General features: G+C 46.7%; 2 protein-coding genes across 4 annotated transcripts in view; both read right to left on the bottom strand.

Annotated features, from left to right (window-relative positions):
• The window catches only part of RPL37 (ribosomal protein L37), a 326,668-nt gene that overhangs the window by 4,241 nt on the left and 297,661 nt on the right, over nt 1-24,766 (bottom strand). The gene's annotated exons all lie outside the window — the stretch shown is intronic.
• On the bottom strand, nt 1,231-11,536 carry HYI (hydroxypyruvate isomerase (putative)). Of its 3 annotated transcripts, none has more exons than XM_061567506.1 (8): nt 11,272-11,536; nt 9,624-9,726; nt 9,028-9,142; nt 8,233-8,311; nt 7,494-7,543; nt 5,998-6,067; nt 4,351-4,485; nt 1,231-3,854 (listed from the first exon to the last, which is right to left on the bottom strand). In XM_061567506.1, the coding sequence occupies exons 1-8, from the start codon at nt 11,489-11,491 to the stop codon at nt 3,802-3,804; spliced, it is 825 nt and encodes a 274-aa protein (XP_061423490.1). In that variant the 5' UTR covers nt 11,492-11,536; the 3' UTR covers nt 1,231-3,801. The 3 variants fall into 3 exon arrangements, with proteins under 3 accessions (XP_061423490.1, XP_061423489.1, XP_061423488.1); XM_061567505.1 differs by having other exon boundaries at nt 8,239-8,311; nt 9,615-9,726; XM_061567504.1 differs by having other exon boundaries at nt 9,615-9,726; nt 11,272-11,535.

The raw sequence follows: 24,766 nt of genomic DNA on the forward strand, positions 1-24,766 counted from the left end.
CCCAGGTAAAACCCACTGAGCAATTGGCTTCATTTCCAGAAGCGACCTGGCCACAAATAATAGCAAAACAAAGTGGATGATTAACTTTATAATTGGTCGTGTCTTATTTTGAACACGGATGGTATGAAGTGCTTGTGGAGCAACCACACGCAACAAAATATACGAATACAATTGGTTAAATAATAACAGAATATTTCTATTGTACTTTTGAGTGACTTTTTTGGTAAATCCACTGGCGTATGAGGCCATTACCACGCCATAAAGGGTCGTGGGGATTATTTGACCATACTTCACCACGCTGGTCAATGCGGGTTATGAGGGAGCATTGAGGTTAGTAGCCTGGCAAAGAGCCTATAACACCTGTTTTGCATGCTGGTCGCCCATCCAAGAACTATCCACACCCAATTAATCTTCTTGGGCTTCAGAGATCCAAAATTGTCAACCCCTTATCAGTGCCCTCTCTTATTACAGACCAATTCACACCTCATTGGTCACCCCGTGCCCTTACAAATATCAACGTTCATCACAAGGGAGAAACACAAATAGACAAAAAAACATGTTGCCCGTATTGAAACGCCTTTTGAACCTGAAACTCAATTTCCCTGTACAAGAATATGGGTATACCGTATGGGTTGACAGATATGGAGATCCGTTGCATGCCGGATGATTTGCTCACGCGATAATTTGTATGCTTTGTATTGTAACCGTCAAGGAATGTGAACGATTTACAAATGCAGGTGCATGCGCAAAAACATAACACTGCAGATAAACTTATCCCACTTTTACGCGTTGGTGTCTGGAGCGCTATTGTGCATGTGTAATGTGAGGATATATCCGGCTCAATGACGTCTCACAACTCGTTATGATGATTGGCTTTGCCAGTCCTGGTTTATAGCCAATGGGGGGAAACCTAGGGGCGTGGCCCTGACGTAATGGAAAGGTGACAGCTGTAAGTAGGGGATTTGTTCTGCTGGCTTTGGCCACAGCCAATGGGGAGATGAGTCAGGGGCGTGGTCCCGGCAGCTTACGAGGGAGCCTGGAATATTCCATGGAGGCTAACCAGGATTGGTGGAAACGTACCACGTGACCCGGGTATTAAATAGGGGTGGAGACGAACGACACGGGGTCAGAACAGGAACGAACAGAGGAAGGGGGCTACGCTGCCTGCCAGCAGTGTGAAGGAAAGCTGTAATACAGGTTGAATAAAAGACGGATTCCAGAAGTCGCCTCAACGACCTTTATTACACATGTATCACACCAGTGTATGCGTAACAACACAAATTCGATTTCAGTCAAAGTAAAGCTGGAGTACAAAAAAAAGTACTGTGGATGAATCACATTAAAGTATTACAGACACTGGAGATGTATTTTAGATGATTATGGTATTCGGGGTCAAACAATTAACCTCCCTCAAGATTCAATGAATTTTGCTTCAGGGTGGTATAATTACGTTCAAGAATATAGGGACTCCTCTACTTACGAACATCTGATTGACGAACTTTCAGATATACGAAAAAACCTGTCCGTATGTTCAGTTGCCTGTTCCGACTGAGAGTCGTAAGTTCAACTGCCGCGCAATAGATGGTGGTGGTTGTTCGGTGTCATTATCCAGCATTTCTGCCTGGGCCGCCGCCATTGTCTGTTGTTGTTTTGTCGCTGTACGGTTCACTACCACGTTCTCGGTGCCTTTCACGAACATTGTCAACCCCCATCAGAACATTATCAACCCATATCTGCAGAACATGAAGAACCAGTGGCATCTTCATCTACAAGGAGATTATACAACTTTTAAAGCCATTCCCAGTGTTTAGTGTACATGCCGTACAACATGTTTGGAATTGACAGGAGTAAAGTTGGACTTATGAATAGATCGTCATACGAACAGACCTCTGCAACCTAACTCGTTCGTAAGTAGAGAAGTCCCAGTATTTGTTTATCTCTCTCAACATTGTGGCGAATGTTATAACGGCCTTTAGGGGATGGAACGATCACATTAACCAATACCTGTACAGACATCCCTCACACAACGTTCCACTTGCGTTCCTGAAAAACTGCACATAAAACGAATCGCACTGTATGAAGCCTATTTTCCCATAGACATGCATGTTATAAGGGGGGGTTGCATCACCGAAGAAAAATAAAGTAGCATTTCATTATTTCAGCCCTGGATCTGAGATGGCTAAGTCCAGCACGTGGCACTGGGAATTGCCAATGATGCCATCAGAAATATATATTTTGTTATTAGAATTTTTACCATTGAAAATCATGTTTTATCTAGAAATGTTTTTCTTGAGCGTGTAACTGTGGAAAACATAGCGTAGGTGTGAAGTATGAAGTATGTCCCGAAAATATGACTACACAATCCGCAAAGCCATCATCCCAACCGTGAGGAAGGAGCCATCTGAAGATCCAATCAAAACCATCACCTTACCTAACATAGCAGGGATAACCAAAAAGATTTACAAAATCTTGAATAATACAAGATCCAGGTTCGATTTAACACAATGCACAAAATTCGTGACCTGATCCCATCTGTACATGTAATATGCCGGCAGCTACAAACTAAGCTGTATCTGTGGCAGCAGTTACATTGGGGAAACCAAACGACATGTCTCGGACCGTGTTCGTGAACATAAGGTAGAACTGAAACACGGCAGGACCAATACTTCTGCCGTGGCTGATCATTACTTTAATGCGGCTGGCTCACATGAAATGTATTTCTCTAAGACGATGGTACTTTGCAAGCCGACTGGCTATCAACAAAGATTCGTTCACGAAGCCATCCATCTATGCAGACACAGACACAATTTCAACCGAGACGACGGTTTTAAACTCAGCAATCATTGGAAAAATGTCATCAACCACTTTGGGTCATGACTTGATTTGTGTTTTCTTGTCAACCTCTACCGTCAGCAGTGTGGATGGGTGTAGCGAGGTGCAATGCCCCCCCCCCCATCTCTGCCCCACCCCCTCTCTCTGCCCCCTCCCCATTGTCTGCTCCTACATTTACGCTGGCTGACTGGCTGCCCCACCCATGCTGTTTGCGCTGCACAAGCTCACCTCTGCCCAACTCCCCCTTTGTTTTGCTCCTGCATTCGCGTGCTTCTTGCACAGCTCTTTCCCCTGCCCACTCACTTTGGAACCCTTAGCAGCAGCTACATTTGGAGGCTTGCCCCCTCTTTTCTCTGTCCCTGATGAAGACCGCTTGTGTTGCGATCGAAAACGTCGTGGATTTTTTTGCTTTTATATTATTTTCAATTTATTTGTATTTTTAACTTGTAATTTTAATTTTATTTTACTAGTTGCATTTTTTATTGTGGGTTTTTTGCTTTTATTATTTTAAATTTATAATTTTATTTTTGTTATTAAATTGTTTAAATTGCATTTTATTTTACGTTTTGTCTTTTAATTAAGTGACTTTATCGAAAGAACCAAGAATATTAATTGAGTAACTACAAATTCACACGATGGTGGGGCGGGGAGGCCAAATAAAAAAAAAAAACATGACATATTATACAAGCAATGAATTGCGTGTATTGTTTAGCTTGGGAAAAGTAATCGATGAATTGATGCATTGTTACCCTCTTAGCAATTATGCAATGCATGAAAATAACATTAGTCAGGTCTATACAGGACAGCGACACGGGATGGCTCTGGCTGCTAATCACAAGCCGAGTCTACCAGTGACCCAGCAAATGTTCAGTGTGAAATTAGGGCCTGTGCAGATTCGAGCACAGGTGGTACAGAAGTTTTGGATTTTCACGTGGTCTTGGATGCCACCCATTGTGAATGGATGACACCTCAGTGGCTTGCTCGCACTTCTTTAAGCCATCCCAGTCCAGACACCGTGCTCTCTGCACAAGTGAGAATTCACAAAGTCAGATATACAATACGACAACATCTGAATAAGGGACGCTGCCATGGTGTCTCCTCAACATTTGATCATTTAAAGTTGGGCAGGGTACTAATAGGGGTTTTCCCCTTTTTTCTGGCAACAAAACTGACACCTTTTGCAAGGAATCATGCTTACATTAACCAGAATACTTGCAGTCAAATGCAAACAAAAAACAATACTCTGATAATTTATGCAGTCTTTGAAACTGATTGGTTCACACCAGAGACAGCTTTCTTTGGAGCCTAGTCTCATATGGTGTTCGACCAGATGGGCAGGGTAATTAAAGTAGCCATCATAGATGGCTATTGTGGAGGGAGGGAACTCTTTATGGCCTGATTCCCCATCAGTAAGTCGGTCGGATCTTTCCTCCTCTGTTTTGTAGTCACGCCGTGTTTATAGCAGTATTATTTTGAAATGCCCTAAGCACGCACAAAGTCTGGGCAGCGAGTACTCACCTCGTGGCGTGTACTCGCAGCCCACGTATCCCTGGTAGCCGAGTCCCTGGAGGAGGTTGAAGATGTAGGAGTAGTTGATCTCCCCTTGGCTGCTTGGCTCATGTCGGTTAGGAACCTGAGCCACCTGAATATGACCTGGATGATGAATGAATGAATGGGGAACTTAAAACACATATTCATGCCTGTAAAGCTCAAGGAGAGACAGCGTGGCAAGCCTCTATCTAGCAGTCGATAGACAATGGCTAATTGCAATGACATTCAAAGTCAAGGACACAAATCCAGAGGGAAAAAAATGTTTGAAAGCAAAATGTTCTTAGAAAATAAGTGGAGTAAAACGGGTGATATATCAGGCAAATGCCGAAAAGCAAGTCACCCGTAACGCACCAAATCTCATCAGATCTCGGAATCAAAGCAGAGTTGAGCCTGGATTGTGCTTGGGTGGGTGACCAACATGCATTCAACAGGTGCTGTAGGCTGCTGTGGCGACTCTTTGTCAACAAAAGGCAGTGCAAAAAAATTCGTAGTTTTTCGGCATTTTCCACGCTGACACATATATGCTTCCTCCCTCCACCAACCTGCACAGTTCAGCATGGTCAAGTATGGTCGACCAGCACATGCATTTGAGACCCTCCTCATCCAGCAGTGGATTGTGCATGTATATCATGCAACTACATTCGTGCTTTCATTAGTCTACAAACCGATGTGCAGAGATTCATCGAACTTCATTGCCTATACAGACATTCCCTGTGCACGTGCACATTCACGGAATACATAGGAGCTAAGTTATATTAAATGTAGCCGTGTCTGAACAAATCAACGAGGATTTGAAAAGTGCAAGGCGTGCGAAAGAGCATGACCTATTGTATAATGTTGCTAGTTAGGTGCCGGGGTCAAAATATGAAAAGCTGATGTCTTCAACCCGAGTGCCATAATGCATTCACATCGCCATTGCGAATAATTCGGGCACACAAGACATGTATAATGAAAAGGTGAGTTAGGATGTCACGAACGTTCCATTTTTGCACACCTTAGATGTACAGGATACTGTTTTTTTTAGTTCGCAGACATTTTCATGGGCGCGCGCATGTCTAATGATTAATCAACATGAAGGAGACCAACGGTTATTGGAATATCTCTTACACAGTTGTAGGAGCAAGTGATAATTGCTTGTGTGCACAGTCACACATTTGAGTATGACTCAAATGAGCTCAGTTACATCTTGGCAATTTTATATTCCTCCCACTAATTACTGCAATTCATACCGATCGTTTTGCACTCATGTTTCATCTAAAAATAGCAGAGGACGTATTTTTTTTTGTTAGGGGTTGAATGTAAGGTCTTTCTTCAAAAGAGGCGGCGTGTTTTTTTTTAATGCAAAGCAGCCAATCTGCACGGGCAAACATTTGACACCATAATAATAGCGAAAGTATAGGCCAATATATACATTAACATAGTGCGCACTCAGGTCAGCCAATTAACACAACGCGCAGTGGGGAAGCGCGCATCATTACCTCATGTGGAATAGGTTACATATTGAAATTATGGCTTTCATTTTCGTATAAACCGCATGCCCACACAGGCCGCGTGATTGCAGCACCGCATTATGAATGTAGGAGTGCAGGGGAGCGGAGAGCAGCTGATTTATACCGATGAGCGGGAAGAGTGCACGGATGTTGCCCGTGAGATTTCCGTCCATGACTTGGCAGTGGAAGATGTCCTGCAGAGAAAGAGGCCAACGGCTCAGACAAGTTAAGCCTTCATGTCTGTCACTGTGGTTGAAAGATGCGCTAGTTACCAGCTTGTGCATTTTGTACAATGTTGCCGGCAGCGACACCTCAACAATGCCCGCCCCCAAGGTCCGTATTATCCAGGGCTTACGAAAAAAAATTATTCTGAGCCTGTTTTTTGTTTGGATGATAAAAAATGTAAGCAAGATATCTTCTGGAATAAACATATTTATATGGCAAGAATAGGCACGGTGTATTTACAATGAGAAAGAGTCATGTCAATGCCAATAGTTTTTTTTTCTCATAAGGTGAGAGAAATTAACACCGGAGATGAAATTTTAGAGATTTTTTTTCATTGCAAAATTAGCAAATAACATCCTCAAATGGTGGCTTTCGTACAATATCATTCACAACACAGAGTATTAGCGCAAGGGGAGACAAGGCAGCGTTCTTGTCCTACGCGTGAAACAAGCAAAGTGACAGCAGCGATAGTAACATGGGCCAGCATCAGTACCCATTGTAGAAAATGATCACTGAAGGCCTATGAAACAGAAGTGCCTAGGGCCTACAAGAACCTTAATCCGGCCCTACCAATCGTAGAAAGTACCAACAAAAGTAGGCATGCACCGAGCGAAGTGACAGCGGTGGTAGTAGTAGTAAGATGAGCAGCAGTACCATCCTGTAGGAAGTTATTATTTTTATTTTTTTTTATTATAATTTTTTTATTTTACTTTTATTAATTTTAATGTTTTACCTACGTGACTTTACCGAAAACACCTAAGAATATGAATCCTTGCAGTCACGAAAGCTTCAAATCTTGAATTATCACTGAAGGCCTACGAAATAGAAGTGCTGAAGGCCTACAAGAATGTTAATCCGGCCCTGCCCGCCCCATCATGTTTTAAGGCATTACAAGTTTCTTTCGGCAGTGAACACATAAGAGGCACAGAAGTATAATGTTATGAAATGTTTCATATGTTTTCTTTTTAGAAAAATCAATGCAAACAGATTCCCAACAAACAAGGGCTTATACCACACACTGAATACAAGAACAGTATTATGTGTATGAGATGGACATGATTATTATGGCTGTGACGATGCATCAATTCATATTTAATATTAATGTTAAAATATTAAGTTATCAAGACATTCGTTAAATTGCATGTGGAGGAATCGATTATTTTGGTTTCATATAGAATACCTCGTAATAGGTTCACATCACCCTTGCTGCTACTCGTGGCCACGACATTCATTCTATCAATAAAAATAATACATTCTTTGTACTCTGTGAATCATGACAATCCATTGCATTGAGAGAGGCATGAATCGTCACAGCCCTATAATGAGGGTATTTTGTTGGCAATGGTGTGCATATGCGGTGTGTCGTAAAGCCACACACACAAACCGTACACGCACCAGCTGAAGCTTGATGTTGGGTTTATCGACTTTTTCCAGGATGCGCGCGGCTAGGAAAATACCACAATGTGGAGAAAGATTTAGAGTGTATGAGCCCCCCGGCCACATGATTTGTATTTGACACTTGAAATGAATACCACCCTATCTTATTATTGTAGTATTGATGATTTAGCGTCGGGTATTGGATACCATATCCCCCACACTTCCCTTTCTTTCATCTCCTCCTTCATCCCCCCCACTTTGGCTCTGCAGACCGAATTGAGGAACAACATTTATTTGATCATGCATTAAGCAACTGTATACCGTATAATATAGCTTCACAGTGTCTTACGATTGCGTTATTTTTGTGTACTACACATTCAATATCTGTGACCAAATTGCAGAGAATTTGTCGGATCTCAGCAAATCTTGGATGCTTAACAGGCTTGAGCCTGGATTGTACTTTGATGCGGGCCCACCATGCATAAGTCAGGTGTTATAGGCTGCTCATAGGCTATGTGCAGTAGAGAGCAGTGTCAGTTCACAAAAACCCATTTTGCTGCTGAACTACGCTCCCCGCATTCACCACTCGCATGGATCAATATGGTCAAATAACCCCCACGACCCACAAGGCCCTCATCCAGCAGTGGATTGATAAAATGGGCTGTTCCACGTACGGCTAAATATGTAATCTCCATACAAGGCATGCATGCCCACTCTACAACACAGCCACTCTGCTGTGAGCACAGTCGGCCCTCACCCTGACCAGGCGTGTCCAGGAAGTAGCGAGGGTCGGTGAGCCTGCTGTTGATTGGCTCAATGAGTCCAGTCATTCCTTCCTGGCCATTCAGTACAGGCGGGAACAACGCACACCAAAACACACACACACACACACCAACCAATGTATCGGGAGAAAAACGTGCAGTAACGTTATTGTGATGGAGATTTATGCAATGCCATGCAAAAAACACATGCAAGATACGAGTGTCGCAAGACGAGCAGCTACAACATTACTGAAAGGTATACAAAGAGCCTCTGACAACATCAGAGGGAATGTGCCCATCAGATATTTCACACATTCAAAAGTCGAATTCCTGAGTAAAGCCTATTGAGCGATATAACTATTTTCCAACTGCGGCTAGGCATATAGTAAGTGAGCCTGGATAGTGCTTGTATGGTTGACCGCCATGCACAAACAGGTTGTCATAGGGCTGCGGGGTCAAGGTGGGGACGGAAGAGGACAGTGCTGCAAAATCTATTGTTGTACTTCATATTCTCCCACATCTATGCTCCCTGCCTTTACAAACCCTCACCGAGCATCTGGGTGAAGGGTAGTCAAAATGCCCCACTACTCGCACGGTATGTGAAGACCCTCATCTAGTAGTGGACTGACAAAACGGCTGTCACAATTGTGCAGACGCACTGCTTCAAATGTGTAGCCCGAGAGGGAATATACACGGGGATGGAGCTGCGAATGGTCGCGCGGATTGCCCACAGTCGCGCAGCGCTTTCGTAAACGTGGTGTGTAAATGATCGTTCGGGAAGGGGCACACACCACTGCGAGCAGGTCAGAGGCTGTGAGAAGGTTGCGCACGAGCGTCGCCTCCATGGCAGGGCCCTGGGCCTCGCGAGTCACTCCGGGCGGCAGACGGCCCGACAACAGGTGGACCCTGCGGAGGATGCACGCCGCACGCAAGGCGCGTGTCGTGTGGGGTTAAAGGCATCGGACGTTTAGTTTCCGCGTGCCGGGAGAGCGCCTTCGCGATCGTCCGTTCCGTGTTCTCGAAGAGGCTCCCGGGCAAAGCAGAGGAACTCGGGTCACCGTGTTCACAGTTTGAGAACCACATACACGCACACGAAAATTGGGCTCATTGATTTGCGTGCAACCCATTGGGATGCTTGTGTCAACTCAAGTGTGCGAATTGTTGCCAGGCTTGACAGGCGGAAACCAATCTACACGGGGCTCAGAACACTTGCAGAACCTGTGACTAGTGAAAGGGCTCCTGGGTGTTTCCTAGCGACGGATACTAAGAAATAATCATTTATTGGGCAGTGACGACGCACAGCATTGTGGCTCTAAGGCTTTGCGGAGTGAATGGAGCGACTATGCGGCAGAGCTTTCGGGGTCATTGGGCCCAGCACCTGTCGCACTTCAGAGCTTTGGCGTGAGCGATCGCGGTCTGGAGGGAGTCCAAGAAGTCTGCCTCACGGCCCGGGAGGGCTCCCAGACCCATCTCGCCCGCCGCCACGTCCCCTGCACACACCCAGGGTGTTAAGTTCAGGTGTCAGAGGTAAGAGTGGCGTTCCACCTGTCGAGGCGTCAAACACCATTCACCTTCTCCAAAATGTTCAATTTAGACCTGGGATTATGAACGAGTGAATCGAGTCAATTAATCGACCGTCAGAGTAGACTTCGTTTTTTTTCTGGCCGTTTTCTCTGGCCCCTTCAAAAATGGCGGCATCCTATCTCCTGAAGGCGGGAAACCCCCTACAAGCCACGCCCAGCATGGCATGCCTGATGATGCCGATGACATTACCGTCACTTTCCATCGAATAGCACACACGTAGGTGGAGACGTGTTCCCCCTAATTTATTACATTCGTGTTATCTGATTCATCAAGTAATCGAACTGATAATCAGCACTGTAATTACTTAACAAATCAGACATCCCTGCAATAGAGTATTGTAATTCACTTTGTATGCCCCCCACCCCCACGAATTGGCCAATCTTAACTCTCAACCCCCAGCAGGGGGCGATGCGTCCAAGCAACTTGGTAACTCCCGTGCTCACCTCTGCGCGTCAAAGCGCCCTGGGGGCATTACCATTAAACACCACGCCTCCTCTAAAAGCGCCCTGGGAGCATTCACCATCACCTACCACGCCTCCTCTAAAAGCGCCCTCGAGGCATTAACCATCACCCACCACGCCTCCTCTAAAAGCGCCCTCGAGGCATTAACCATCACCCACCACGCCTCCTCTAAAAGCGCCCTGGGGGCATTAACCATCACCCACCAAGCCTCCTCTAAAAGCGCCCTGGGGGCATTAACTATCACCAACCACGCCTCCTCTAAAAACGCCCTGGGGGCATTAACCATCACCCACCACGACTTCTCTAAAAGCGCCCTGGGGGCATTAACCATCACCCACCACGACTTCTCTAAAAACGCCCTGGGGGCATTAACCATCACCCACCACGACTTCTCTAAAAACGCCCTGGGGGCATTAACCATCACCCACCACGCCTCCTCTAAAAGCGCCCTGGGGGCATTAACCATCACCCACCACGACTTCTCTAAAAGCGCCCTCGAGGCATTAACCATCACCCACCACGCCTCCTCTAAAAGCGCCCTCGAGGCATTAACCATCACCCACCACGCCTCCTCTAAAAGCGCCCTGGGGGCATTAACCATCACCCACCACGCCTCATCTAAAAGCGCCCTGAGGGCATCAACCATCACTCACCACGCCAACTCTAAAAGCGCCCTGGGGGCATTAACCATCACCCACCATGCCTCCTCTAAAAGCGCCCTGGGGGCATTAACCATCATCCACCACGCCTCCTCTATAAGCGCCCTGGGGTCATTAACCATCACCCACAACGCTTCCTCAAAAAGCTTTACGCAATGTGGCAAACCGTGGCTTGAAACAACAGCCTCGACATCAACTTTCCAACCTTCCACCACCATCCGAACCACGGCTCAGATAAAAAAAAACCACAGGCGCGTGGATGCGGGATTTCGTATTTGCATCGGTCGACCATCATCAACTTCCCGTCGTCCCGAGCCACAAATTCCGCACCTCGCGGGCTGTTGATGAGCGCTACGGGCAGGGCAGGCAGCGGCGGTCGGGGTGTCTCCTCTGGGCCGCCTGCTCGCCCCCAGTAGCCGTAAGGGTCGGGAATCTCCACGGCATCGAAGCCAGCCGCCTTGGCCGCCTCGCACCGAGCCCAGATGTCGGCCTCCCCCTCCGTGAAGAGCCAGCCCACGTTGGCGGCGAAGCGCAGAGGTGGTGGAGGCATGACGGACGGGCGGGCGGGAGAAGGATGGATCGGAGTGGCCGTTAGGGGGCGCAGGGTCGAGTGTGGTGTTTCTGTTGGGAGGAGCAAGATAGAGTGACAGCTGGCAAGCGAGTCGAGAAAGTGAGCCACAAACAATGACGGATTAAGCTAGTTCAGGGCCTGTAGCATCTGTTATAGAGTCCCTAAATATATAAAATATTAAAACACAAATGTTTTACTCGCATAGTAAAGTAATTGTATTTTTCATTTGCTATACAGCCATATAATAAGACAAATCGCTAACCTTAAACACCCAGTCATTCATAAAAGTTGAAGGCAGTATAGTACTATAGTAAAAGAGCAAGTGCAGAATCACCGAACGGGAATTGATAGCTTGAAAGCATTTAGCGGGGGGCATTTGAAAGTGTGGGGCCCGTTGCAAATGTAGCTAATGTACTTTTGCTGCTACTCGGATAATCCGACACTGGCCACAAGCGAAAATAATTAAACGGCGGGCCGGTATACTGGAGTTCATAGTTCATGGCCTCGCATGGGCCATTAACGAATATATTTCACCGTGCCGCACTGGCCACATTGAATCGCACGGGATGCGTTCGATCTCGTGAGATGTTGGAAGCTAAAGCAGGCTTGAGCCTGGATAGTGCTTAGATGAGTCGACCACCATGCATGTTGCGAGGCTACATTGCGAGCAGCAGAGGGCAGTGCGAAAAATAAGGTGTACTCTTCTTCTGTGCTTCTTCCAACGTCTATGTTCCCTTCACAGCCCGCAGTGAGTGATGCGGTGAGGTATGGTCAAAGTAAAATCAGAATCACTGGGTAAATGAAATTAATATTATTGACAGTAACCATTTCACAATAATTCACAGTCATTTGTCCAATCACTGCTGAATGAAGAACTTCCCACGCCATGTCGGCTATGTTGCGTAGCGGTCAACACCAGTGATGAGCTCTAAAGCTCTCTTTCACAGATGTCCAGGAGGGGCGATTAAGAACATTACAACCACAAACAATACAATAATATGATAGTAGTGCCAAGTACAAGAAATGTAAACAAATCACCCAAACGCATCCAAATAAAACTAAACCATCCCCATACTACCAGGTATTAACTTATTTTTCAACTTATTTTTCAGAAGCAACCTGGCCACGCATGATAGCTCAACAAAGTGGCCCATCATTTGGACATTTAGAGCAGCAGCATTATCATCATTTTCAACAAACGTTTCACGAGACGTTTATCCTCTCTGCAGGAATTGTATTTTTTTAAATTGTACATTCTCCTACGCGATTAAACATGTGCCTGAGCAGTGGTATGGCTATCAATTGTGTAAGGCGATGCAATTGTACTTAGGCCCTTACGATCAGAGGGGTTCAGATGCTGGGGGGAGATTGGACCCATGTCATGCACGCTACACTGCTGTCTGTGAGGCAGTGTTTGTTAATAACACAATATATCATGTATATTTATAGCCTGATTTTAAGCTGCATTCCCCAGAATCTTACGTAAAGTGTGGCCCTGGTTTTATGTTGCGTCGCTGAATGAATCGCATCTGAATCGCATCACATTGTGCTCAGGGTCGACTCAAGGTACCCTTGAAACCACAGTTACCGAAGGGGTTCTTGTGAGCAAATGCGTCATCCTTTCCCCTCCCAAAGCCACCCTCCCTCCGCTCCTACAAGCTCCACTCATCATAAACCCTGGGGCCCATTAGGGCCCTCTTTTTTCTTTCACCCCCGGCGGGTGGTGGGGGGAGGGCTGAAATTGCTTCTGCTTACCCTACGTGGGGGTCTTCCAGACAATTTTTGAGAGAAGGAATGGGTTAATAGTGGAATACAAAAAGAACAGAGGTCACTTCGTCGTGGAATCGATTCGATTTCCTTTATTTAACTAAGAGAGGGGGGGGGGGAATTGAAATTCATTTCCCCATTTTTAAAGGGAGACCTCTTCACACGCATCCTTTTGTGTGCTCATTTAATAACGTAAGAATGATTTGTACAAAAAAAAGTTTTTTTGTAAGGACCTACTCACATGCATTGCTCACGATCCTATTTGAAAGAAAATTGAACGAGACCTTATAAGTATAACAAATGACGCATTCTGGAGGAGCGCCTGCGACACTGGTGACAGTTGCCTACACCAAAGGCGACCTCGCATGAGACCAGCTGGCCTAGAAATCTGTGCAACCAGACATTCATCCTACCCAAATTATAGTAATTTGCACCCAAAACTGAATTAATATGCTTTTTAAAATCTGGCATTAAAAGGGTTTTTTTTATTTTCGTATCGTTCACAGTTAATTAGAAAAAAATTATTCACAGTATGTTTATGTGCTTTAACATAAATTCACTCGAAGCTGCGTATATTTCTGATGTTTTCCTTTCCAGGATGAATCATCATTTGCCACCACGACATGTATGATTTGCCACAAACCCAAAGCACATTCTCGAGAGCGTTCTGTAAGACCTGATTTCATACAAATTTCCTTGGTTCAATTAGCCCATTCGGCTACTGACCTCCCATGCATGCGGGAGTGAGTTGAAATGTTAGCTTTTACTCGTGGCTTATTTCCAGCCCGAGGTGTCGGGGGCTCAGTCCCGAATATATATTTCCCTCCCTACCCACCCCGAACACCGGGTAAGCATCGGGTGAGATTCTATTTTCATGGAGAACTGCCTGCAAATTCAAGCAGTAGATCTGATGTTATTGTGTTTTCAGCACGCGTGAGTTAATTGAAGGCAGAGCTAACACCTACAGGCAGGTGCGTGCCAGATAACTCATAGGATGTCCTACAGGGGTTTTGCAATGCGCGCCAAGTGTGAATTTCCAACTCAAAGGAGTGAAACCGGATTGCTGTATTTTACAGATTATAACATGCTCTGGAAAATAAGACGCAAACCTAAAACATTTGCATGGTGTCGCACAAACACACACCTATCAGATTACAAGTCACTCACAACTACGTCTTAGAATACATGAACAAATGGGTGTTTTAATCAGGAGAATACGGTAATACCTGTGAGAATAAATATGTATGTTCAGTGCAGCGTGGGTCACGTATGCGACGCCTTATGAAATCTATTTGCGCGCATATAAAAATCTACGACTGTGTATTTGCGGTTGCATATGCCTTCCTCGCCTGGTCTGCTTTTACGTGTTTACAGGATATAAATGGGAATTGTCTTATTTAGATGTTGGGTTAAAAGCGAGATCTGCATACGCAATGGTAGTTCGTGCATAGAGACAAGATTTGTAAAAAAAAAAAGCAGTAATATAATTTTAACATCATACTTTTTTAGATTATCAAATTAATTCACACGTATTTGCCATATAGACTAATAGGGTGATATGGAGGTTGTGCATAATCTTCATCATTCATTGTCTATCCACTGCTAAATGAAGTCATCATTATTATCAATTGTCTATCCACTCCCGGATAAAGCCCCCCCCCCCCCCACGCGCCATCACCATCCATGCTGAACGCCGCAATCCACCTCGCCCCCGCACAGGAGCTGGTGTCGTGGTTCCATCTCTCTGCTGGTGTTCGTCCATTTCGGCCGCGTTCTTCTCCCCTCGCTGCCACTGCCGTCGCCAGCCTCACCCAGCGCCGGCCACCATCCCCTCTCCCCCTCCTCCCCTTCTCCCCTTCTTAGCAACGAATGCATTCCTGGCCCGGGCGCCCCATTGCTACTTTGGACGGGGCAAGCGACGGCGCAGCCGAGCGTAACTCGGTGGCGAGTCAAAGCAAAGTACAGCTCGCTCGCTCGTTCGCTCGTGGGCCTCCGAACCGCCGGCATCTTGCACGCAGAGAGCCCCAAGCGAGCGGCACGTCCCGCATCGCGATGCGACGCGGGGACATGGAGGCTCTGCGAGCCACGCGACCACTTTCCAGGACGGTAGTGCAGCCCCATGCAGGGCCAAGCGGGTTGGGTCGGTATGTTGTAGTACAGAGTTAGACTGATGGCCTTAATCTAAGTTGTCTTGTGGTTGTTGTTGGTTAGTTGACTTGCATCCCACTGGGATTTTTGCACACAGCGTTGGTGTACGGTGGTTTTTTTCTGCAATATTTTGCTGTCTTTTCTTGGATTTTCTGTTTGCACTCAGTCACATATTTACTTTAAGATGTTTTTTTGTTCATGTTTTTGTTTTTTGTTTGTTGCGGTTTCACCCGATTCAAGAGCCGAATGGCTCACAGGGCTATACCTAATAAATGAACTTGAAACTTGAAACCAACGAGGGTGGCAAATGAAACTCGTATCCAAAGGGGGCGTCCATAAATGACGTCACGCGATTTTGGATGATTTTTGACCCCCCCTCCCCATCGACACACGGCGTCACAAAAAGTCAGACCCCCCCCCTCAAATATGACGTCACAAAGCTGTGCCCCCCCCCCCAAATAAAACATGCTTCAAATCGCTTTAAACTATTGTCATTGTAGTGCGTAATTAATGTACCGCTGCACTCTGATGTTGTAGGCGAAAACATGTATTAAAAAGTCTAGTTCATTAAGTAGAACGTGTTGTCTATATTTATTTAAAGTTGCGCATTTTGATGTGACGTCACATTTCTCAACCCCCCCACCCTCGTCACATATCGTCACAAATGTCTAACCCCCCCCCCCTATGTGCGTGACGTCATTTATGGACGGCCCCAAAGTGTCTACCATGGGCAGGAAGCATAGCGTTTTATAGCCACAATTGCCATCTATGTTCATATGACGTACATGTTTCATATGACATTCGTTTTTTCTTCATCTTCCGAGACCGATGTTTTATATCCAATATATCCACCGTGCCCTCCCATAACGTTATTTTCTTCACGGAAAGCTGCCACTACGGCCTTGCAATGATACATAGTCGAGGTGCAGATGATAACACTCGTCCTGAGATGTATTTGTAGCATTTGCTACAATGGGGTGTACCAATCGGCCCAACGCTTCATATCTTTGGCCGATGGGAGCGAGAGGAGGCACCGTGAATACAAACAAACGAAATCCGACTAATGCATCTCGAGACACGTTCAACCTACGCCAGTCTGCCAGCGACCCGGACGTCTCCAGTGAGAAATTAAGCCCCGAGTGTAATGAGGCATTGATTCATTAAGTCGCATCGATTCTTAGGGGACGTCCATAAATGACGTCACGCGATTTTGGACGATTTTTGACCCCACCCCCTCCTCGTCACACGGCGTCACAAAAAGTCAGACCCCCCCCCTAAAATATGACGTCACAAAGCTCTGCACCCCCCCCCCCCAAATAAAACATGCTTCAAATCGCTAAACTATTGTCATTGTAGTGCGTATTTAATGTGGCGCTGGATTCTGATGTTGTAGGAGAAAGCATTTATTAAAAAGTCTATTTAATTAAGTAGAACGTCTTCTTGGTTCTTTCGGTAAAGTCACGTAGAAGGGAAATAATAAAAAAATTAAACATAATAAAATACAATTCTTACGACGTTTCAGGCCACAACGCAAGCAGCCGTCCTCAGGTGAAGAACAGGTCTGTCAGAAAGACAGCGTCCGACAGACCTGGAAAGACAATGATTGAGTGTTTATAAGTGGTGGGAGGGAGGGGGGAACAGGAGCACCCATTAAAAAAAACCTTGCGCTCAACGGAGCTAACACGAAATCTCCATACGGATGGAAACAGACAGCGATTAGTCCACTTGCTGTATTTCGATCTCCTGGCGAGCCAGGATCGTGGCATCTCGACGCCCACGGGAACGGAGTTTCGCAACATTTGTTCGATCCATCAACGCTCGCCTCCGCACCTCCGATTATCACGGTTGGCTATGAAAGAAGTTAGCTGGGCGGGGCTTGTGATTGAGTGGGCGTGGTGACATTAAAGGAGGCGGGGTTTGTGTAGAGAGGGCCTTGCCATTTCAGCACGTGTCCCAGTTGAGCCTGCCAAAAGAGTGGACTATGAGCCCTAATTTCCGATTTACATTCCAACTGGCCACGAGTACTAACTCTACCCCTATAGCAGGGTAGAGTAGCTCTAGGCCTATCAACATTCAAACAAGCCACTCATGCTAACGCTCTCATCAGGATCCAAGTCCACGCGTCGTCAGGTGCTGTTCGTTGTGTGTGTATAATGTAATTGCAATTAATCACGCGAGTTTGTGGATGAATACATAAATAAGCAAACTATTATTATTAATCAGAGTTCGCCGAAAAGTGAAATTCATCAACCGCAGGCTGACTTTGGAGCCGCACCTGGGGCTCGGAAAGATACAAATTAAAGCGGAACATTACGGATCATAATTACACGAATGAATTCGAATGCTATGAATATGAATGCGTGAATGATAATTACATAACGCCATAGCAACACTTTGGTATTTCATTACTTTGATGAGTTTCAGCCGGAGCAATCGACGCCGCGCGTGCGATAATATAATAGAGGGCACGGTTATTCCATCGCCGTCATTTGTTGCTGCACGACCCACTTCTGGACGAAGGCTGCCCCAGGCCACCCGCCATCTCTCGAGATCTGACGGTGTAATTAATCCGCACATCATCGTTTCTCCGAAACGTTCTAACTACAAATGTGTTCGCGAGATGTTGCGAAAGAAACTTGAATTGGGATGGGTCACGATCCCCCCCTCCCGCACAATCTCGCGATTCACCGAGTTATCCGCGATGCAGTCAGGGTCATGATTAGATCCCAATTATTGATTTATAACACATTATTTGGTGATGCTGCGTTGGCAGCCTTGGACAGATAACACATTTGTTAATATAACACTGCCACACATAAAAAAAATGGCACAATAAGTGACGTTTTGGGAAATAACCCTTTCTCATAGCACACGACAGCATGGTGATGGGGTATTACCCGAAACGTCGCCTATTGTTTTTTTCTCTTTTTGGGTTAGTGTTATTGACGAATTTATTGAGTTTTCCAAAATAAATTATATTTTGTTTGCCATTGTGGTTGAATGTAGCGGCCTCTAGTGGCTGGGGTTGTCACGTGAACCAAAAAGATTGATTCTTACACACGATAATGGTCCCTTCTATGGATTTATCTGTGACGAATCGATATCAGTAGCAGAATTGAATCGAGTATCTTACTGGGTTTGGGCTCTATAACCTTGAAGCAATGAAATCAACCGGCGCGTCCGTAGGCAGTAGATAATAGACGGATTATTGCATCGCATGGTCGTGTGAGATGTCTGCGGATTCGGGAGGCCTTCATCCAGCCGTGGATTGACCATGGCTGATGATGTCGATGCTTGCATCGTGTATTGTATATTGTGTGTTGTTCCGGTCCGATAGGCCAAACTGCTCGTTGTTCCGTGTCCACCCAAGATGAGATTCCCGGGCGCAGCGCTAATGTTGGAAATTCATCTCGCTTTTTGTGCGACTGCTCGCCTCTCCCCGCCACTAACATTCCCCATTACCGCCTCTGCATCACCATCATTGCTATTGTTGTCGTCACACGTGTTCCTATTATCATCATCATCATCACTACTACAGTAAGATTACACTGGTCAACACACTTTTTCTGGCATAAGGTATTCCAACGGTTTTAAGGTAATTTTGGGGTGCTGATTCCAAATCTGGCATCACATCAGGTTTTTGAGATATCAAATATTGCATTTTCAATAAAAACTGCAGAAGAAAAATATTAAATAAATGTGGATATCTACATAAAATGATATTATAAACACACTATCCTAAAAATACAGCACCATATTTTAACACTAAAGCAGTCACTGACTCGCAACAACTTGCAATCACAAGTAACAGAGTTAATTTCAGGTAAAATCAATGAAAATGGGGTATGCCGATAGCATAAAAATGAGATGTGATAGAGCAAATTTGAGATCAGATTTGGAATCAACACCCTGAAATCAGTCTAAAACAGCTGCAAAAGTCCAGGCCAGAAATTTTTTTTTTTGTTGACCAGTGTTATTGGAAAGGGGGGGGGGGGGGAGAGCGGTGGTGCAGTGGCGAGCGCACTGCGCTCCGAATCCGCCCACCCGAGTTCCATTACGGGCCACGAATAACATCAGTGGCAAGTGTTATCAGAACCGGCCCTACCTATCCCCCTTCACCAACTCGCTTAGATCAGCGTGAAGTATAGTAAAAAAAACAACAACCCATGACCGACACGTGCAGAGAAAAGCTTTCATTCATTCATTCGCGTGCTGAGGATGGCTGGAATTAAATTTGTATTGCACTGCTACCCGCCTTCCCGGCAGCAGTGGCATCAGCAAGCAATCGCAAGGCTGCGATTTTAGATGAAATAAAATACGCCTATGGCTACATTCTCACGAGCGCTCGTGGCGCCACGCTCACCTCGTCCTCCTCCTCGCCATTCAAACAACATCGACGCCGGCTCGGTTCATCTGGGTCTGTAGAGGTCGTGCGAGAAGCGCGGGACGAGAAGGGGAGGAGACGTGTGGGACGTCGGAGAAGGGATGGAGAGAGGAGGGGGGGAGGAGGAGGAGTGGTGATGAATATAAGTGTGCGATAAATAGGCCGGGGAGCGAGAGCGGGGGAGAGAGAAAGGGGAGAAGGGAGAGAGAGGGGAGAGAGAGGGGAGGGGCAGGGGGGAGCGCCATGTGTGCACGCTTCAAACACCTCGGGAGAGACAACGCGCGACGCGTCTCCTCCGCTGCACCGATATCGACGGCGTCTCGTCGGGTTCCCTCTCCGCACCTCATCAGACGAGCGCTTCACTCCTTCCTTATAGAGGGTCTCCGGACCACGACCTCAAACTCTCCAAGCCGACTTCTCTGAATTCCTTGTGGAACTTCTGGAGAGGGCGCGGTGGGGCCTCTTCCGAATTTCAAGGTTCTCCTGACCCCCCCCCCAACCAAATCCGCACCCCACCCCAAACCCGGCCCACCATCAAAGTCTCACTGGGACCTCCCCGCCGGGATTCAACTCTTTAGAGCGACGTTCCTGGTTAGGTGTTCTCTGGAGGAGGACGGAGGAGAGAGAGAGAGGGGGGGGGGGGGAGAGCGCTGTTCGTGAGGATCACGCCAAAAGCCTTCTGGGGGACCCCGTTCAGCACCTGCATACATTCTCCAGGTGAGCTGTAGGTGAATGCAAGGGCGGCAGAGGAGGAAGGTGGTTAACACGCAGCCGTTTGATTAATTATTCGCCTATGCAGCTGTATAGCATTTTTTTGAAGTGTGGGGGTGAGGTGGGGAACCACGACACAGACAACGTTGACCAATATTGGGGAGCGGTGGTGCAGCGGTTAGCGCGCTGCACTACCGTCCCGGCGACCCGGGATCGATTCCCGCTCACAGCCAACACTCATTGACGATCATCTCAACCGACCCTGGGCCTCCCCTAGGTCGACTCGGCCTCAGGTAAGTACTAAGTGCGGTGTGTAAATATCGCCACTCGGGAGACAAAGGCGGCCGGGCGAGGTGCTGGCCACCCACCCCCTCGTGTGCCGTACAGGCCTTCAGATTACCGTACTTTGCTCACAGCACTTGCCCCAACAGTTTGGTCAGGCTATATGGGGGATCTTTGTCATTTTTTTGGGGGGGGGGGGGATCACGGCACCGACGATATTGAAGACACTTTAAATGAATGTCAAACGATAAACAGAATGAGCAGTCGTGTGATCGGATTTTGTCTAGCGAGCATTCTGCGCTGGGTCTCAAAGCGCTCCCCATGTGAGCCAACGCCGCTACGGCCGTTGATTGCATTTTGCCCAGACACCCTTCAACAACTGCGGGCAGTTTGTGTGTGTGTGTATATAATCACACGAAGCTTGCAATTTATTAAAAGGATACCACCACAGCAGGACCAGTCTGCGCATGTGTGAGAGCAGGCATCGTTACCACGTGCGGAGTCATCACCCCCTCCACGCCCGTCACGGGAAATGCCACCCCCCCCCCGTGATACGCACAGCACCCACTGTTGCTCTCTTATCCAAGGGCGAGTAATCAATATATTACATTAAAATTAATAAAACGAATTAGCAGCTTCGTGGTGAAGGCACGGGGGGGAGGGAGGGAAACTCACCACGTCCGTTCGTCAACGCGGCGTTGCGTAATCTTCATGTTTTATTCATGACAGGTGAGAAAGAGAGAGAAATAGCCTTTGCAGCGACACAAGAACGTACCATTGGCCAGCGTTTCGGGAAATGATTGATGCTCGTGATATCGTACCACGTATACATACATATATAAGGCGTCTCCAGACTCCACATGTTTGTTCTGGAGGGTGTTGCCACATTGGGATGTTTGGTCAGATCAATCGCCCTGCCAGTCGCCAGAAACGTTGACTCATATCCATCATGAGCCATGATCCATCCACTGCTGGGTCATGAACTCTTCCCCAAATCGTCACCATCTCTTACTGTTGTGAGATATCACAGTCCATCGAGAGCATCTGCACACGAGTTCGCTCCATCTCCCTCGGTGTGCAATACAGTACGTACTTTCTGTACTCGCAGTATATGACTTTTTGTATAGAACGTTTTTAAAAATAAAGCTAATATTTCTAATTTGACGTTACTTTTTTTTAAAGGTAGCATTAACGGCCTATTCGGCTGCATGCTAATTCATGAATGAACACTCCCGGTTGAGGCTGCGGTTGCCATCAGTAGCTTTGAGCGAGGGCCCGGCTATGCTTATACCATGGATCCCTAATTGATGACTGCTTAATTTACCGAAACGTGAAACCTGGCGAGAATCAATTAATTGTACCCCTCCCCCCACCACCCCCCCCTCTAAAGCTTCGCGTGCATGGTAACATGGTAACGATATTTCGCTCCCTCGGCCTGCGACAGCTGTGGTGAAGGCATGGCTGTGTTAATGGATATGAACGCACGTGGCCAGAGTGAATTCTATGAACTCCCACGTTGGATCTGTGATGCAAGGTGGGTGGAGGGCAGGTGGCGAGTGCCTATTATGCACTGCCCCTGGTTCAGTTCAGCCGGAGCTGTCCAGGGTTCAGCTACGGAACATGTTTTTTCACGCACCCCACCCAGCTCCCTGCCACTAGAGGCGCATCCATTAATCGCAATAATGAACGAATGGTAACAAAAGAATAAATACTCCATGAAATAAGTTTATGGGTGAGATGGCATTAATATAAACGTGTCGTAAACACCTCCATCACCCTATTATGGATAACATTGTTGGCGAAAGTCTACGTGTTAAAGTAAATAAATACTCAACATATTTGTCAAAAACACAACAAGCATATAACAGGTGACGTTTCGCAAAATGTATAGTGCCCCCACAGCACATAAGAGAGGTTAAGAATCGATGTTTTCGTATCTACCTATTGGGACAATGGCACCAAGAACGATGCGAATATTTGCACTATTAGTAGGGACTATATGTTATGGATTCGTTATGTAAATCATTGCAATGTAGTGCATAGACTTATCGTATGTGCACGTGGTGATTTCTAGGGCACCGTAAGACAGAGCACCGCGCCGCAGAATTGTGATTTAAACGGTGAGCGGTTCTAGTCGATTGTCTCAGCCTGGTCACAAATGACCGCACCACCACCACCACAACATCATAACATTGGATTTAACATCTCCAGCGCCGAGAATTTAGTCACATTTTAGTTTTGACTGCCGTCAAAAATAGCGCTTTGTAATAGGGCAAGTGGGAAACTGCAGCGTATCTCATCAGCAGCTCTGCGTTATCTCCTTACTGTTCTCTCCAATGTCGGGGTGACGCACAGCTCAGGGAAGAGTTCTGAATGAACATTCCAGCTCGTGACATGACCCGGATAACGCAAATTGGAATAAAAGCGGGGGGGGGGGGGGACAGACTACACGTAGATGAAAGCCCTTAAGCGAGGCAGGGAAGAGTCGGGTGTCGGGGATACCCATATCCGCAGCCTTCGTGTGATGATACTTCACACGTGCATGGGGATACGACTCTCTAAGAGCAAAACCTTGGAGTTCAGGTTGTGTAACTGCTGTGGGATCTGGCTGAATGAAGCGATGGCGAGGTGCGGTCGAATCACTGGCCACGGTGACTTTGGTGACCCCTTGAACTTGAGCATGACCCGGATAATGATACACCGGTTATCGTGAATTCCTGTATCGTGCAAGTGTGTAGAGAGGTTAGCGAGGTGCACTACGAACCCGGCGACCCGAGTTCAATTCCCGCTCGCGGCCAACACCAGTGACGATTATCTGAACCGGTCTTGGGCCTCCTCTAGGTCGACTCAGCCTCAAATGAGTATCTGGTGCGGTGTGTAAATATCACCGCTCGGGAGACAAAGGAGGCTGGGCGTGGTGCAGTCTATACGGCTTTGTCTTTGTGAGATGAGATGTGAAGTTCTCCGAGACGCCCTGGCATATTTCGCGCAGTATCAAACAACAAATGGTTGCAATGATAATCGCGAGCATGTATTCCAGCTACGACGTCACGCCCAATGGCAGGAAAATTACTCGGTTTCAGTGACGATGTGGATTCGTCTATTTTAAGTATTTTAACATGAGACCTGAAACAATGTGGAGCTGTGTGCTGATCCTGTCCTGTGAAGGCAAAACAATAATCCGTCTGGCCAAAAATGCGGGTTTCTTCTGGGGATGTATTCTTTTTGCTAGACGTTGACTCGACCACGTGACGCATCCGAGCTGTCTCGTCCTTCGAAGAATACGAGATTAGAATTGTCATCGGTCGCTCGAGTCGACATTGTCCTTGCGGATTACACTTGCATTATTATCCGTGAGAGCGTGTTGCATTGTGTGCTGCGTTATTGCCCTCGTGGAACTTTTACACAAAAGCACCAAAGATTTGCCTGTCTCGGCGTATAACGCTCTCGAGCTCGGTACTTTGAATACAGAGCAGCCCAGGGGCATGTCCCAGTGTTGACTCGCTAACTTGTATACACATCACGACCTTACTTACCAGCTTTCGCCTAATGTTGTTGCCTGCCGGGAGGCATTAACCTTTAGCTCCGCTGTGATGGAAAAACAACAATAATATGTTTTGCAGTCATTATAAATCAGATATTTGCTTTTCTTACTTGCAGGCACGGGCCCTTTAAAGTTTTAACTCGCTCAGCTGTAAAGTTTTGTCGGTCCTTAAAAGTGTGCTGCAGAAACGCGAAGTGGATAAGGGACCTGCATGTTTTATTCGCACAGCGGCTTGACATTAATTCGTCATCCTTTTTACGAGTGTGAATAAATGGTAAAGGTGCAGCCCTGAAATTTCTCGCTCACCACCTGCTGCTGGAAGAGCCTCCTCGAGACGGTACTTGGCCTCCTCTTCCATGTTGGCCAGACATCCCGGAAAGAGGCAAGAACACCCACATTTTCTGTCTCACAGAATTCC

This window comes from Lethenteron reissneri, chromosome 39 (genome assembly GCF_015708825.2).
Source record: "Lethenteron reissneri isolate LAM-NWPU_2019-01 chromosome 39, ASM1570882v1, whole genome shotgun sequence".
Taxonomy (NCBI): domain Eukaryota; kingdom Metazoa; phylum Chordata; class Hyperoartia; order Petromyzontiformes; family Petromyzontidae; genus Lethenteron; species Lethenteron reissneri.